Here is a 17,937-nt window from a genome sequence, read left to right as displayed (position 1 = left end):
TAAGGTAATTGTTACATGGAATATGAGACACTAGAAAGTGGTTTTCTCATGTTACAGTTGCTGTACTTTGGTAACCAACTCGAATCAGTCCTTTGCACTGCAGTACTGTATGTGTGAATAATTTTTAGTAGTAGCAGCAGTAGGAGAATCTATATTTCACAGAGAACTGTGAAATATGGGCAGTATTTCAATGTTCTTCACGGTGAACTATGGGTTCATTATCATATTTTGCAAACTACAAGGCTATCTAAATGGTGCGGTGAAGTTAATAAGTTATGCATCAAAAAGGGGAAATTAGGCTGCATGTTTGCTGGCAGTTTTATTTTTACCTGTTTGAGTGAGAAATGCTTTTTGTGAAATCTTTAAATTGTGTGCAAATTATGTGGCAAATGTGGAATTATGTTTTAAACACTGCATCCAGGGAAATGCATGAATTCACTTTCCTCACCGTTGTCCGTTGTTTTATCAACAATTTGTTTGTGAAAGATAAATCTATGTGATCTTAATTCCGGTCAGTACTCATTGCTATATGAGCTCTGAAGAAAACAACTTTTTCAAGCGAACTACCCCGAAACAAGCATGTCACATGACTGACACTTAATTGATGACTCCCAATATGTTCCTGTATTGCCTTCTCAGGGTTTGGAGATTTCAGAAGAACCCCTTGATGTGGCAATAGTGGACCAAGTAACGTGGTTACTGTATGTGTGTGTGCACGCGCGCGCATATTGTTACTCATATAACTTATCTTTCCTGAGATCATTTCTGGTCCAAATCAGTCCTAAAGATATCAAAGGTAGATGCATATTCACAAACATATACCTCATAGGAGCACATGAAGCAGATGTTGTTAATTGTCCTATGCTTATTTAATTATTTAACCAACTTGCTATTGCAACGTTAAGGTTTGTAATTAGAATACTGTGGCAGCCCTAGTTTATGCAGATAAAATATTTGAGTGTACTTAACAACATTGACAAGTAAAATCACAGCCATGGAGCAAACCAATAGTTGCTTTTGTGTTTGTTATTGTTTCTCCTTTCAGACCATGCATTTTGAGATTTAATGCAGGTCATACATTTAATTGTAAATTGTGCCTAAATTATTTTTACTACTTTCAGTTGCTGAAGAGTGATTATATGTTGGCTGAACTTATGTCAAAACACATGTAAACGTCTTAAAACAAAATTTCATTTTGCTGTTGATGGATTTTTAAAATGTAAGCTGTCATATTTTATTTGCAGAATTCGAATCAGTATAGTGGTGCTGAATCACTGAAAGAAACTCCTAGCTGTTCTGCAACAAGTCCAAGCAGCTCAAATGTAAAGCGTCCATTTTCAGCTCCACCATCAGCTTCTCACCACAACTGGCAAATTAGTAGGCCAACAGTGATTCCAGAAGCTGCAAAAAAGCAAAAGATCACAATCAATATTCACAATAACAAGCTTCCAGCTCGTCAAGGGCAGTCACAACCAGTTCTTCAGAATGGTACTTTAGAACATGTAAACAAGCCATTACCTTCATCAACAGTTAGCAGTTCTTCTGCACTACAGTCTACCTCGCAAGCTTCTGCATCATCGTCTACTAACATAATCAAACAGGCTGCATCAAATGACAGTCCTACAAAACCAGTTCTGAATGGCAAATGTAAAGTACAGTCAGGTGTATTGGTCCCTTACGGAGAAGAGTCTTCAGACGAATCTGACGAGGAGTCCAAAGGATTAATACAAAAGAATAGCTACTCAGATTCTATGAATGGGATTCTTAGTGACAATAAAGTTGAGAAATTAAAGAAATCCCAAACTAGCTGTGAGAATTCAGATGATAAACCCTCCTTGAATGAAAATGTGACCAGTGTTACTGTTAATGGCATCATTAGTATGGATGGTGACCGTAAAGTAAATGGCTTCAAACATTTTGAATCATCATCCTACATGAAATCTGGGGATCACGCTGAAAGTTGTTTTCTGAAAACAAATGGGTTACATGGAAAAGTAAGTGTTTCTTAAATTTTAAATGTTTCGTAAACCTGTTTAAACAAAAGCATAAGCGCTCTCAACATTCTTTTTTTAATTCTGAAATCCTGGTGAAAGTAGACGTGGCGTTTAACTTATCCAATTAATTTTTTGATCTGGTGTTAGCCTTTTGATTTTAGTGAAATTATATGTATTCTATACTTAACTATAGAGGCTTTTAGCTGGCCATCTCATCCATTGTTCCGTTATCATTCACATGTTTCTTCTACCCTCTGCAACATACATTTGGGGTAATGGGTCAGACCGCTTCAGCCATTAGCTAACTTCAGTGTGTGTGACCCTGTTCTGCCCTTTCACAGAGAGCACTTCCACGCACAAAGTATCCCCTCATGTGCCAAGGACTACTACTATAACAGAGTGTACTTTCTGAGACCCAAAGTATTTTTGCTTTTGGCCCGGCAGCTTCACTAACAAAAAAAGTTGCAAAAACCATGACAAAAAGACAGGCACTGACAAAGCAAAACGGCTGAAGGCCAGTCCAAGTCCTATTGCCTTTGCCAGTGCACATATGAATGTGTGGGAGTCTGGAGTCTAGAACACTAGAGACTGTTTATTTAGCTTTAAATGATGCCATCTTGTTCATACACATTTGCAGCCTATTAACTACAGGGTCTGTTCATACTAATTTCTCTTGAGTGCTTCACCTTTATACAAAGTGGAGTATTTTCTACCAAATGGATTAAAATGGAAATTGTGCAGCTGATTTGTTTGCTTTTTCTGGCTATCACTCTTCCTTTGTGGTGCTCAGTTTGGTGGTCAGACTTGAGCTGCTGCTCATAAAGCCTACTAACATAGTTGATGTAATTTTAACCAGTCCTCCTTTAGTAGATATTTGTAGTGCACATTATTAATTTTGCACTGGGGGGTTAAATGATGTTTAGCATAGATTGGACATGATTTGACATAAATGATACGTACTAGGACAACTCGTGTGTAATGGCATTATAAGCAAACCCAATTCATTATATGTACCATCTTTTACCTCAGGGTCCCCTTTTCAAATCCCCCTGATGCAATTGACTGATCCAAGACCTTTGTCTGTTGTACATGCGCCTCTGATTGCAACCATTTCTTCATCGTTTCATTTGTTGTGAGAAGGTGTAAGATTGAAGGCAGTTCCGGTCTCCTATGATTTTTCATGTGATGTTTTCATGCTTTACAGAAGCTGGCTGCAAACTGAGTAAAGGGACACACTTAACCTGGGTACTTTTGTAAGAGAAAAAGACATAAAGGTCTCTCATAATCAAAAGAAGGAAGGCAAAGTCTAAGAGTAAACCCAGGAGCCACTATATTTACTAAATCATTTCTGAATTGTGCAGAGTAACAGTTGCTGCCTTCAAGACATTACAGATTAAAAAGAGATGGACGGATCCCAGGTTGTTTGAATTCAAGTGGATGCAAGGTGTGGCCTAGGACTTTCTCTATGTCATAACACCTTGATGCTGTAGAGATAATAGGTATACAGAATATTGATGTAAGATGTGTGTGACAAGGGTCCTGATGTCCTGTATTTTTGTGACATGCTCAAAGATGAGAGAGAAGTAAAAGGTCAAAATCTAATCGGGTACCTCAACTTTGTCAAAGTCTAAACATAGCCTGTATTTGGGCAGGGGGTTCACTTCAGTGCTGTTTTACTACATATCAGTGCTTTGTGTTCTCAGCTGTGTGTTGTCCCTAGATCCCTCCCTCTATCATACCATAGTATTTGGGCAGGGCATCCTCTTTAAAGGAGAGCAGCAAGTGGTAAATGGCAGGATTTTGCAGCACAACGCACATTGGCAGTAATGATTGGCAGAAGGTGGCTACTCACCCTCACTAGCATTCACCTTCCTATTTTTAGTCTTTGTCATTGAAAGTCACTTAAGAGAAGTTTCTGTTATAGATTTCAACTGTGATAAATGTGCACTCTGCAAAATGTTGAGAAAAACAAGATATTATTCAAAGCCCAAATAGTAAATGATGAAATTGTGCGCTGTTAGTGGATCCGTTAGAGGCCTGCTTCAATTTATTGTTCTAGGTAGTTAACCTGTTTGCTCTTGGTTCAGAACCAAGCTTGCTTTCTTGCTTGGAGGTCTGGTTGGTGATCAGGTATGCGGTGGCTGAATTCATATTCCTGGCTTGCATGTTTAACATTAGGAGGGTTGTTTGTCTTTAGGCACTGAGGCCTTAGGAGAACCATGAGTTGTAACTAAAACCTTTGTCTGATTAGCCTTACACACCTTTTTGGAAATACCACTGGAATTTATGGGTCCTAGGCCAATGGTTCTGCCTTTGAATGATAACCTAGCTTTATAGTGCCCCCAGCCCCGTGGTTTCTTCAGCAGCTAGTCTTTTTGAGGCTTAAACTATTGGGAAGCTTGCAGTTTTTTATTTTTCTGAATTCTGCCTGGGCAGCATTTGCCTTTTCGTCTCCTTTGTTGTAGCATACAAACATTCACTCCTCCTTATTTCTGATTTTCTCTGAGAGTTCCATGGGAACCTTAAAAAACAGTATTTTCCAAAGAAGACGTAACAGGCCTTCAAACAAAGTTATTTTAGTAACCAAACAACCTCAAAGAGAATAAAAAAAAATTCTAGCTATCGCGTCAAGAATTTTCAATTCTATTAAGGACACGGAGGCGAGGATTATGCTTTCTCTCTCTTTACTGAAAAACTCAGCAGCCAATCAAATTGAAACAAAACAAAAAACTACATTTCCCATGAAACCCAGTAGTCTAAAGTCCACCAATCATAGTATATCCAAGTGTATATCAGTCTCTAACTCCACAGTCCTTCCTCTTTCTTTGCGATAAAAAGTACTTAACACTAGCAGAAAACTTCTGAACCTTCTCCCGACAGACAGCGAAGAAACTGTGCTGCATCACAACGATCGTCAAAGGCAAAACAGGACTCTGAAATGTCCTAACTGGATTGGAACTGCCAACTTCAAGAGTGATCAAACTCCTTTGTTCTTAGTACCTAGGAATAAAATAAACCATAATATCCTCAGAACTCACTAGATCTAAATCTTACAGGGGTAGGGGGGGGGACAGACTGTAATAATCATGTTTAACATACTTTGCATCATTAAATGAACATATATTACAGACTCTCCAAAGGGAGGGATAATCCTCGCCTCTGTGTCCTTAATAGAGTTGAAAATTCTTGACACGATAGCTAGAATTTGTTTTATTCTATGTCAGGACCGGAGGCTTCGGATTATGCTAGTTCAAAGCATCAACAACATTTGACACCACATCAACAATTGGTTTATGATAAAAGACTTTAAATGTAGAGTCCGATGACCAATCAGCCACTCTCATAATATCCTCTAAACGAGAACCAAACGAGAATGCTTAGAGGCCATCGCACCTCGAACCGTATGTGCCCCAAATCTAGAAATATCTATGCCTGCTTCTTGAAGAATCCAGCGAACCCAACAAGCTAGCGCTGCTGTTGACACAGGACCAAACAGTTTTTAGTAAGGAAATCAACGATTGCCCTAGATATTCCTGCATAACTCTCTAGTACATTCCTTATATGCTTTTAAACATTTGACAATACATAGATTTTGGTGATGAGGAAAAGCTGGATATGAAACACATCTGGAATATGTCTTAGTATGGTTAGAGATAGAAAAAGAAACTCCAGAAGGAGTAAATACTCTACCTGCCAAATCCAGTGCCCGAACATCCGATACTCTCCGACATGATAGAAGGCATAATAAAATAGTAAATTTAGCTGAACGTTGCTTACGAGAGAGATCCTCGTTGCATGGCCAAGATTTTAAAAACTTTAAAACAATATCAACATCCCAGAGTGAAGAATATTTAGGTTGAGGTGGGGCGATCATGCAGATTCCCCTAAGAAGTTTACAAACCAGTGGATGTTCACCCGTCGGCTTCCCTTCTAAATGGGGATGACCTGCTGAAATTGCTGATCTAAAGTTATTGATGGGTCTATAGGCTAAGCCCTGAGAAGCTAAATCCGAAAGGAAATTGACAATCATCACAATGGAGGACCCCATGGGATCAATACCTCATTCATTGCACCAACACACCCACCTTTTCCAGGCAAATTGATATTGTTTGTGAGTGGAAGGAGCCCAGGATTGGGACAAATAAAACATTGCATTGTTCGAAACTCCGGGCACTTGCCAGCGTCTCCTGAAATTCTCCACGCCATGAGGGGCAATTGTCCCCTCCAAATCAGAGGATGAGGGGATCCGACAGGATCTAACAACAGAAGAGGGTCCTGTGGAATTGGCACAGGCGGGGGCGCATGACGACCACATCGCTAATGGGAACCAAGGCTGCGCTTTCCAAATGGGTGTCACTAAAACTAACTCTGCTCTCTGTCTCCTCACCTGAGAGAGTACTCTCTGAATCATGATGAAGGGGGGAAACGCATAAAGCATTCTCAAGTCTGGAGAAACGCATCGGTCTCGGCCGCCAAAGGGTCCGGTCTCCAGCTGAAGAAGCGAGTCAGTTGCTTGTTGAGTCTTGAGGCAAAAAGGTCTATCGTGCAAGGGCCCCAACGAGCATTCAACTTGTTGAATATCAAAGGGCTCAGCTTCCAGTCGCTGCCGTCCCTCAGGAAGCGCGAGTTCCAGTCTGCAATCAGATTGGATCTGCCTGGAATATATTCCGCTGTCACCGATATGTGATGGAGAAGACAGAACTGCCAAAACTCCTTCGTAATCTCCGCTAAAACACAAGACCTGGTCCCCTCCAGACAGTTGATATACTGGACTGCTGAAATGTTGTCCATCCGAAGAAGAATACAACACTTCACTTGCCGCGGAGAAAGAGAGCGAATAGCAAAAGCTCCTGCTAATAGCTCTAGGCAATTGATGTGGAGGGACAGTTCCTCCTGGGACCATCGGCCCCCTGTCCGAACTGGACCACAGCGAGCCCCCCAGTCCCATCGGCTGGCATCCGATTCTATAATAATTTCCGGACTCAAAGAAAAAATGGCTCTGCCGTTCCAGGCATCCATGTGTGCTAGCCACCAATTGATCTCCGACCTGGCCTCGTCGGACAACACAATCTGTTCTACATAAGACAAGCCCCTGCGAAGATGAAGGATCTTCAGGTGTTGTAAAGCCCGATAATGGAGAGGCCCGGGAAATATTGCTTGGATTGAAGAGGCCAACAGACCCACAAGGCGAGCCAGGGTCTCTCAATGATATAGTCTGAAAAGCAAGGGCTCTCCTCAATTCCTTCTTGATAGCTCTCCTCTTTGTCAGAGGTAAAAGTAGCTGAGCTTTGATGGAGTCTACCTGGAACCCTAAGAATTCTAAAACTCTGGATGGAACCAGCACTGATTTGTTGAGGTTGATGAGGAATCCTAGTTCCTGTAGCAGGTGGATCGTCCAGTTCAGGTGAAGGAGGATTAACTCTTCTGATTGGGCCATAATCAGGATGTCGTCCAGGTAGATAATGAGACGAACCCCTCTTTCTCTGAGAATCTGGACTACAGGTCTTAACAGCTTGGTGAAACACCAAGGAGCGGATGACAGTCCAAAAGGAAGGAAGGAGAATTCGTACCAAATCTCTCGCCAACAGAATTGGAGGGAGCGGCGGTGAGGCTCGAATATGGGAACCATAAGGTAAGCATCCTTTAGATCTAACCTCACTAAAAAATCTCCTAAGAGTAGGTCTCTTAGTAAATGGATGCCCTCCATCTTGAAATGGCGATAGACCACCCAAGAATGTAACTCCTTGAGGTTGAGGACTAATCTCGATCCGCCTCCTTTTTTCTGCACTAGAAAAATCGAACTTACAAACCCGAGCGGGTGAGGGTCGGAACAGCAAATGGTGCGTTTCTGAAGCAGACGCGCTACTTCGTCGTCTATGAAAGAACCTTCTGTCTGGGAAAAAGTGTGAAGGTGAGGGAACTTTGTTTGACTAGGAGGGGCATAAAATTCTATCCTGTACCCTTGTACAGTTTGAAGGATCCAGGGATCCTGTGACACACGCTCCCACGCTATCACATGGTCTCTCAATCTGCCCCCTAGAAAGACTAAGGAATAATTCTCACCTGTGGAGGACCCTTCGGCGGAAGAGATACCACCTCTGTTACGGTAACCACGTCCTCTACATCTGCGGGCTCGAGAGGGATAGAACCCTGATCTGGAATAGTAGGCCTGCTGGTTGTAGCTTCCAAGGGCCTGATTGAAACCACAGCCCGACGCTCGGCCTCGGAAGCATCCGGCCCTGGTAAAAAGGCCTCTGTTAAACATTTTCCTCATAGAGGACTGTGCCTTGTCCAAGGCTGAGAAGGCAGCCACATACTTTCCTAAGTCCTTTACAAACTTGTCGCCAAAAAGTAAGCCATTGGCTGCAGGACCCGCATCATTGGGAGCCCGATCTGCTAACTTGGGGTCAATCCTTATAAGAAAGGATCGTCTACGTTCAGTAGACCTGGCACAGTTTGCGTTGCCTAGAAGGCAAATTGCCCGTTGGGCCCACTCCAAGATTGTCTGAGGCTCCAGAAAAGATTCAGATTCCTTAGCCTGGACGGCTAACTTGAGGATCTTTGTGATGGGACCAGAAATATCGAGGAGTCTGTCCTGGCAGTTCTTCCAGGCATGATCTAGTACTTTTTTGGGATCTTTCGAGAACTTGCGCATGAATGTGGCCATGTTTGGGTCTAGATCTGGGGTCTCCGCTACTTTACCCAAAAGGGAAGGACGAGGACATTCTGAGTGCAGAGTGTTCCGCACGTCGCGGTCAAACCCTTTACGGATGTGATCCTGTACATATTGGGCAACCTCCTCACAAGGAAGCCACTCTGAAGATCTAGGGTGAATGATACTTTCAGGGTCAAAGGAAAGATTGGGGAGAGAAGCACTGCGCTCCTTAACATTGTGGGATTTACGCTTACGTTTCCCCATTGGCTTGGGGTCATCATGCTCTTGGTCTGAGCCGGAGGAAGGAGAAGGGGAAGAAAGACCCTCTGGCTTAGAAGAGGCTTCTCTGCCTGTATCAGATGTGTCCCAAGAAGAGTATGTCATAGCCATGATCTTGCATCACTGAGGCTGCCATATTAGCCAATATATCTGCTGAGTATAAGGGTCTTTTCAAGGCTCCCTGGGACGAACCCAGATCAGAAAGCTGGTCAGGTTGTGAACCAGCATCAAGCAAGGGGCGACCCCTCAATTCTCGCTGCCCAAAGCGTCTCAAGGGCTGAGCAAAGGGTTTGAGAGCATTAATTAGAGGCTGATTCACGGAGTCCTGGACATGGTAGCCCAGGGCTTCCACTAGTCTTTCCTCCATATGGTCATCCATGGTGTCAGGTTGGTCCTGATAATAGTCATCCTCGCCAGCGTAGTACGCCATGTTCAAGGAGATGGAGGAGATCACGGGGGGCAATAATACTCCCCAGCAGGGAAAATAAATATAGTTTTTTAATCTGACACAGTCAATTTTTTTTAATTGTGGAGGGAGCCCCTGCTTAATCCCCCTAGGTAGAGCCTAAATAACGTGAATTTGCCCCGTCGGGCGTTCAGGGGCTCAAACGCTGCGTTCGGAGCCGGAGAGAGCTAAAAATAACTTTCCTCCGTGCTCCTTGCGCTGTAAACACCTCATTCTCAGATGGGAGAAAGAACGCGAGGTGAGCGCATGCGCGCGCGTTAAAATAGAAAGAGGACAAGTCCTCTGATTCATGCCGCGAGCTCGGAGTCGGAGCGACTCCGAAGCCGGCGTTCAGCCACGCTTACCGGCTCGGCGCCGGGCTCTCAACTAGCCAAAGGGCATAAATACACGCATTCTGATGTGCTGAAACACCAAGGACACCGCGGCGCGAGACGAGCCCGCTCCCACTCCACTCTGTGTGTAGGAAAACGATCATAAATCGGAATAATGACAAAATTGAAGAAATTACTTATCTCTTGGCTGCAGCAGCAAAGAAAGAGGAAGGTGCTGTGGAGTTAGAGACTGATATACACTTGGATATACTATGATTGGTGGACTCAGACTACTGGGTTTCATGGGAAATGTAGTTTTTTGTTTTGTTTCAATTTGATTGGCTGCTGAGTTTTTGCAGTAAAGAGAGAGAAAGCATAATCCGAAGCCTCGGGTCCTGACACAGAGTTGTCGCGTAGGCTCTCATTATTCTAATGCGACTACTGGATTTTGAGCAGCAGGATCGTCTGCAGTGTGGGAGACGGAGTCTAACCCACTGCAGCTAACACCTGTCGCTCTAAATCCGGGTTTTGCTCCAGCTATCTAGCAGTGCCTCATCGCTACCACAGGATAGTGATGATTGGGCAGCCGAGCGCATGACATGCTAGGCTTCTCAGGGAAGTCGTGGTCACTCAGGTCGCATCCGGTTCTCTCATTTACAATTCAGTCTCATATATAAATGACAAACAGAAGCAGTATATGTTTTATTAGTTTAATAAAAACGACTGCATCTTAGAAAGCAAAGCTTGAGCTGCAATAACCAGGACGACACAACATGACAGTATTAAAATGGTGATGAGAAGAGTGAAGCATAAAAACAACACTATCATATTGTCACTATAATCGAAGGTCTATTTCCTATATAGGTTATAATTTGAGCACAGCATGTTAAGCTCTAATTCTGCCTTTCAGGTCCCCCTGTGAAGACATCAACCCTTATACCTGAGCAAAGGCCTGTGGTCTGCGTTAGCATCTGTAACGAAGCATTCAGCATACAGTTGTGGTTCCCTGGCTGGAATCTCCCTCTAACATGTAAGGGACAAGGAAGTGTTTATATAACAACACAACTGATGTTCTGAGAAAATGTCCCTACGTAAGGATGTGTATTTTCTACGAATGTTGGAGATTAAACTTCTACCACGTTCACTGGCAATGTACCGAACTGTAGCCTTGAATGAAGCACAGAGTGATCAAGAATGTCTTGGTTGAGAACACAGTGTTGGGCTAGGCAAAAACAGTTAGATAGATTAAATAAAACAAGACCGTAAAAATGGTTATTGTAAAAATAACAATGCGAAGCCGAATAAAATATATCTAGGTTAAAGTGCACAGCGGCCTAGTGTGTTAAAATAACATGCATGGAGCTGTAACTAAAATGGCTACACAACAGAATGATCCAAACTTCAATCAATCTGCTTCCAGGGGTTTGCCCACTACTGCCCCAATCTCTCCTGAGGTCACCATACCTCGGATTTTGTGCCATACTTTCTGTGAAAAGGAGTCCCTTCAAAGTCACTCTCCCTTCTAGAGTGGTTTTCTGATGTCCCAATGTTTTTTCATCTCTACTGGGTCTTTCCCAAAAGCCTTCAAGAGGATCCATTTACACAGTTGTTACAAGTGAACATTTGATGACCAGATAAAAGTTATGCTTGAGATGGAAGATGCATTACAGTAGTGGCTTTCAATACCTAACCTGACTGTCAGTCTTTTGTTCTCATTGGTAAAAAGGCATAGTTTATGACCACAGATACTTATCTACACCCTGAATCCAAAGCCTATTGGACCAGGAAAGAGACCCAACTCCATATCAATGTTTTGTAACGCACATAGTTAAAAAAAGGTCTTCAATCGTTTCTTCCAAGAAAAATGAATATACCAGTCTCGATGAAGAAAGGCAACACCACCACAAAGTTTACATTATTAACAAGGTGTACGAAGTCTTAAGTCCAATCAGAAGAGGTACAAGCCCTCTGGGCCTGGGCCGTTAGTCAAGGAGGATCACTAAGATCTGAACATCTGCCAGGAATTCAAAACACCTGGGCAGGTTCTGTCAATCAAGACTTGTGTGTGAATCATGAAAGGGAGCTAAACCACTTTGCGTTAGACAAGATCTTTCATGTTGTGACCAGCCAAATCTAGACCTTTTTGTGACATTGACCAACAAGAAAAGCTTTTTGGTAGCAGGAACTGAGAACAAGGGTCAAATGGAAATCCCTTTTCATTATCCTCATGAAAGACCTTTGCATTTGCATTTCCACCGCTTTCTCTCATCCCTCACATCATCAGCAAGATCAAACAAGAGCCCTGTCAGATCATTCTTATAGCATTTTCTGGCCTTTAAATTATTACTTCACATATCTCCGTGAAAATGTCCCTAGGCAGTCAACCAGATAGTCTAATCAGGTGTTCAAGTCATAATGCAGCATCACTTAAATTATTGGTATGGTTCCTGAAGACCTGAATTATGCCAGTCTATATATTCCACCGGAGTGTCATTACATTCTGGTCCAAACTAGAGCACATTCGACAAACAAGAGTTGCCAGCCTAAGTTGAAAAGTTTCTGTGCTTGATATCTAGCGCAGGGTTTTCAACCACTGTCTAGACTATATTTACCAAGCACAAGTTGAAGGCTAGTTAAGAGAAAACTTTATCAAGATTTCAAAAGAAGCTTCCGTTCAAATGAAGGATTTATTTGGGCTTGAATTGGGCACCTTGAAGTTTCCTAACTCTCCTTCTCAAGACACTGCTGAATCTGATGATGAGAGAGAGGATTTTACCTCCAGGGGAACTTTTCCTGTGGCTGCTTTGCGTCATGTCAGCAAACTAGACATATCCTGAGATGGAATTACTTCAACATCAGGTGCCTGCTTGAGATGAACAGGCTCATTATTCTGTCTTGAAAAAAAAAGGCAGCAGAGAATTCGGATTTTTATAAATAACCACATAAAAATTAGCTATTTGTTGAAATTATGATAGGAAATGCAAACATCTTATGCTTGACCAGTTTCATGATCGGCCTCAAAGGAATACCATCCCTCACAGTCTGATCCTTACTATGCCAGATGATCCAGTTGTGCACACTTCAGGTAGTAAACAGAAGCAGAACACCATTCCATTAAATCCAGCACCAAGATAAGAAGTTCAGCGCATTGGGAAAACCAGTGTTTTGCTTTAGGGAATATGGGCCTTAGGTCTAATGCTACTTGTTTGTTGGCAAGTTGTAACCATACCTTAAAGCAGTTGATTGCCTTGGCTGTACCTTCCTGATCACTTTATGGGTCCTTATTAGTGTGCTCTTTTAGGATGGTTTGGATGCAACTACGCAGGTGATGTATACTAGCCTGGATAAAGTGGATGCTGTGGCTCGATCCATAATTTTCTGTGTAATTTTGAGAAAGCATGCCTCAATGACAACCTTTTGTTTGAGGTATGTGTTGCTGTAGATATACTTGCTATGAATATTTTTGCCATCTAGTGTTGGGCACAGATGTCTGCTAGTTGCTTTTCTCCAAAGAAGTCCTCTTGAGTCACCGGGTATGATGACTCCACATATTTCTGGTAATGTTCATGAGCATCGGTTCCATTGTAAAATTGTTTTAATTCTGCTGTCTGGTTTGGACCTGTGTGACTGATCTCCAGATCGATGTTGCGATGATGTCTTCATGATTTCTCAGTTCCTCTCTCTTCTGTCAGTATTGTTTGCTATTGCGGTTGCCTTTCTCGCATCAACTCAATGCTTGTTGTCCAGGTCGGGGATTGTTACACCTTGGTGGGGCCTCGCCCTTCTGCACCTCTCCCGTTCACTTTCTTCACAGCAAGCATGTCTCTTCTGTGATGGAACAGATGCCATGCTAATACTGTCCTTGGTGTTGTGTCAAATAACCCGGGGCCGATCTCCACCAGGTCTGCAACCTCTGCCCCTTTCCGGAGCACAACAGAACCTCCTGTTTTGCCTGCCACTCCTTCTGCTCAAACAAAAAGCTTTGATACTGTCAGGCTCTGTGTCCCAGCTCGTCGTCGAGAAGTGGCAACAACACTCTAGATCTCTGTGGTGCCCAAGACCTTGAGGTGGATTACCAGCTGGAAAAGTCGACCGCTAAGGAGGCTGCCTTCTTGCCTGAAACTGACATTGCAGCTCGAAGCATCAATTCTAACATGCTCATCCGCAGACACGCCTGGCTCCATGTCTGGGGCTTCAAGCTTGGATGTTCAACAGCATACAGCTCAATACATGATGCAGCTCTGGTTCTGACCTGGAGATAGAACACTTGCTACTTGCTCAACAGGCCATGAGAATGAACCCCTCCTCCCCTGCCCTTTCGACACTGCTCAAACTCTAATTAGCCTGTGCCCAGGGGCCAGGCATCCATCCTTGAAGCCCAGTGACAGGCTTCAGGTCCACCACTGAAATCCTGCGATGGTCGCCACTGACCACCCGCTTGGTACTTCTCGTCCATCCTTGACTTAATGTCGATGAAAATCTTGAAACCAAATCACTTGGCACTGACTGCCACCACTTTTGCTGTACTGGAACTCCCTTCGGACTTTGACATCGAAACACTGCTTGGCGTGGATGACCTACGCGCCAGCACTGGAATCCTCAGCATCGAAACCAGCATCTTCTATATGCTCCTTCAAACCTGTTCTTGAGAGGCTGCAGAACAATGCTGCTGACATTGCAGCTCGCAGCATGAATTCTAACATGCTCATCTGCAGACATGCCTTGCTCCGTGTCTCCCTTGCTCAAAGCTGGATGTTCAACAGCATACAACTCAATACATGATGTAGCATACCCGCAGACGTGTAGAGAAAAAATGGAGGACCAGCCAAACCAGCGAAGACCTCGACTCCTTCACAGCCGCAACCGCAGAAAAATCAAGGACACAAGGAAGGACGCATTCCAGGAGCGCATCAACTCCTCCACACACAAATCGAAGGAACTCTTCTCAGTCATCGAATTCACAGATCCCCCCCCCCCCTCCCCCCCCCCCCCACCAAAGCCATTAGCATCCCCATGTCACAGGACCTCTGCTACAAACTAAACCTTTTTCCACTGCAAGATCCAGGACATCTACGACAGCTACCTCCCAGAAAATCCTGGCACTGGAAAATGTGACCGGCCCACCCCCAAGAACCCACCCAGACCATCCACAGCTGGTACACGCTCACCGCGGAGGAAACAGTCAGCATCATGAACAGCACCCACTCCGGAGCCACCACAGACCCCTGCCCACACCACATACACACCAGAGCCAGCGCGTCCATCGCCCGAGCTCTGGAACACAATGAACTGCTCATCAACACTGGCACCTTCCCCGAGGACTGGAAACACACCAAAATACGCCCTCTCCTGAAGAAACCTTCGGCCGACCCTTCAGTACAAAAGAATTTCTGGTCCCCCTTGCTGCTACCCTACCCCGCCAAAGCAACCAACACACAACTACGGAATTTCATTGAGGCCAACAACTCCCTGGACAGCTCCCAGTCCGGCTTCCACAGCATGGAGACAGCCCTCCTGGATCTCTCATCAGCCTTCGACACCGTCTCCCACAGAACTCTACGCACCAGACTCCACAACCTAGGAATCCGCGGAAGAGCCCGGGAACGGATCCTGGGAGGACGCAGAGGGTCAGACTCCTGCCATACACATCCAGACCCACAGGCGTCCCACACTGTTCAATGTATATGGGACGACTCCTGGTGGCCCACATCCCTCAGCTCCCCCGCTTGCACCGACTGAGCATGCCCGCAGCTTAAGCATCATCCTCAACTCCTCCCTATCCATGACCCTCCAGGTAAATTCAGTTGCCTCCTCCTGCTGGCACACACTCCGCAAACTTCGGAAGATCTTCAGATGGATCCCAGCAGACTGTCACAGGACAGTCACCCATGCCTTAGTCACAAGCAAGCTCGACTGTGGCAACTCCCTCTATGCCAGCACTTCGACTAGGAACATCAAAAAACGACAGCTCATCCAGAACGCCGCTGCCAGACTCATCCTGGACCTCCCACGTCGAGAACACATCTCTGAACACCTGAGTACCGTTCACTGGCTCCCGGTCGAGAAACGAATCACCTTCAAGCTACTAACCCACATGTACAAGACCATACACAATGCAGGGCCAACCTACCTTAACCACAGTGTCTCCTTCTACACCCCCACCAGATCCCTCCGCTCCGCCACATGGCCCTGACAACCATCCCTTGCATCCGCAAAACTACCGCCGGAGGACGATCATTTACTTACATCGCAGCAAAGAGCTGGAACAACCTCCCCCTGTACCTCAGACAAAGCCCGTCCCTCACCATCTTCAGGAAGAACCTCAAGACGTGGCTGTTCGGATGAGGCCCCTCCACTCCCCCCTAGCGCCTTGAGACCCTCACAGGTGAGAAGCCACGTTTTACAAAAACTGATTGAGCGTGATTTTTAATGTACGTACGTTTGCCTGACAATTGTGATGTGCTTTTACTGTGCAACTCCAGCTGCTATATTTTTTCTGTTAACAATCACTTTATAATAATAACCATTAAGGTGAAGGATGTGCAAAGGATTCCCATTGTGTATCTGGTCTGTTTCAGGTTGATCTCACATCCATTTTAGGAGACAGAACCCTTTTGCTGTGTTTATGGTAACTAGCTGCTCTATAGGCGTTGAACTATGACAGCAAACACTGCCTTGTCCAGAAGAAAGGTGATAGCTGGCCGGTGCTTAATTTGAGCCGGTGATTTCCAGCGTGGGGCACCAGCACTTATTTTTTGAGGCCCACACTTAGTTTTCTGCAGCAGGCATTTACTGTGAGCAAAAGACACACATGGAAAAGGCGGAGGAAAATAATAAACGAAAAATCTTCGGAAAGGGAGAAAGCAGAAAGCTGCAAGAGTGAGTTGAAGGGGCAGGGAGTAGCTGTGAAGGGATTAAAGAGGCCTGAGATGGCTTTAGAAATACGCTGCCTCAGTATTCTGTGCTCGCACATTTAAATGCAGCAGCCAAGTGTTTCAAAGAAGAGCTTTGGGCACCGGTACCTTTTTATTTACAAATTAAGCACTGGAGCTGCCGTTGTTCCGAACAAGCCCTCTATCAGTGTAAACTAATACTACTAGGAAGGGGAAGCGCTAGAAAAAAAAAATCATGAGTAGCTTTGGTGTTTTTTTATAGAAATCTGCCGCCCGCACACTTTTAACTGTAGGTTTTCTGACATTAACACACCATTACGTGGCATGCAAATATCTGTCCAAAAGCCCGTCGATGGATCTGGCTGTAAAGAATGTGCTTGCAGCAGAGATGGGCTGATAATAAATGAGTTCAGGATGGTCCCAGCACCATCTCACCGCAGCCCCTCCTCTTCAAGCGAAGACATGCACAGCAAACAAAGAAAAGCATTTGCAATGCAGTGGGTCTCACGTTTGCTCGAGTTACAGCTATTAGCATTGTAAACTCCTAACCGGACTTTTCTTGACATATAAACTGAAAATTAAAAGATAAACAGTTTCACATAAGCGAGCCAACGGCTGCCATGAGCTAAACACAGAAAAGAAAACAGAAGTTCGCTTGCAGTGAAACGTATTGGCAAAAGTGCATTTATCTGTGTTACCGGCAAAAGTGCAATTATCTATGTAAAAGGATTGATGTCATGGAAAGTGTGTGACTACTGCCCAGCGAGATCGCACTGCCTGCGAAACAAAGAGAAAAGGTAGTCCAGAAACCATATGGGAAAACATGGAGCCTAGTATGTTTTCAGTTGGCCAGTGCGCTCGAGGAGGGCTAAACACCGGAAAAGGCATGACGTATGCATGCCTTTCACTAATCAAAACAAGTGATTTTTAAAAGGCAAGCCCACTAACCAACCAAACTGATGGGCGTGGTTACAAGCCAGTAGAGATATAACAATAGGGACAGAGCGCTTTACATGCTCAGCCCTAAAAAAGCAAGTCTACACGAAAGTGGTGTATGTACAGAGCAAAATCCTAACTATAATATCATTATCCTTATACAAAACGTCTTGCAGCCATGAGCTATTTTTTTAGAGAGATGTACACATGAAAAATTAAGTCAGTCACAGTGAACACACCCAACGGCTGAATTGGGCTGAACCATGCTATTATACTGTGGTGGGTGGACCAATATTTAAATGACGCTTCAGTATACCAAAGGATGAAGCCTGACCAAAAGCTCCTGTGTGTATATGTCTGTGTGTGTTTTAATTATGATTTATTTTGTGAAAACATGAGAATG

The 17,937-nt window shown here is 44.2% G+C and overlaps 1 protein-coding gene across 4 annotated transcripts in view; it reads left to right on the top strand.

Moving 5' to 3' along the window:
• Window positions 1-17,937, top strand: part of USP42 (ubiquitin specific peptidase 42) — a 668,484-nt gene that overhangs the window by 461,001 nt on the left and 189,546 nt on the right. For all 4 annotated transcript variants that reach the window (XM_069210325.1, XM_069210321.1, XM_069210323.1 and 1 more), the window contains exon 13: window positions 1,245-1,994. In XM_069210325.1, the coding sequence (XP_069066426.1) occupies window positions 1,245-1,994 (750 nt within the window). The remainder of the gene's footprint in view (window positions 1-1,244; window positions 1,995-17,937) is intronic.

Source organism: Pleurodeles waltl, chromosome 10, assembly GCF_031143425.1.
Source record: "Pleurodeles waltl isolate 20211129_DDA chromosome 10, aPleWal1.hap1.20221129, whole genome shotgun sequence".
Taxonomy (NCBI): Eukaryota; Metazoa; Chordata; class Amphibia; order Caudata; family Salamandridae; genus Pleurodeles; species Pleurodeles waltl.
Note: the sequence above shows the minus strand (reverse complement) of the source record. Positions and strands in the feature narration are given on the sequence as shown.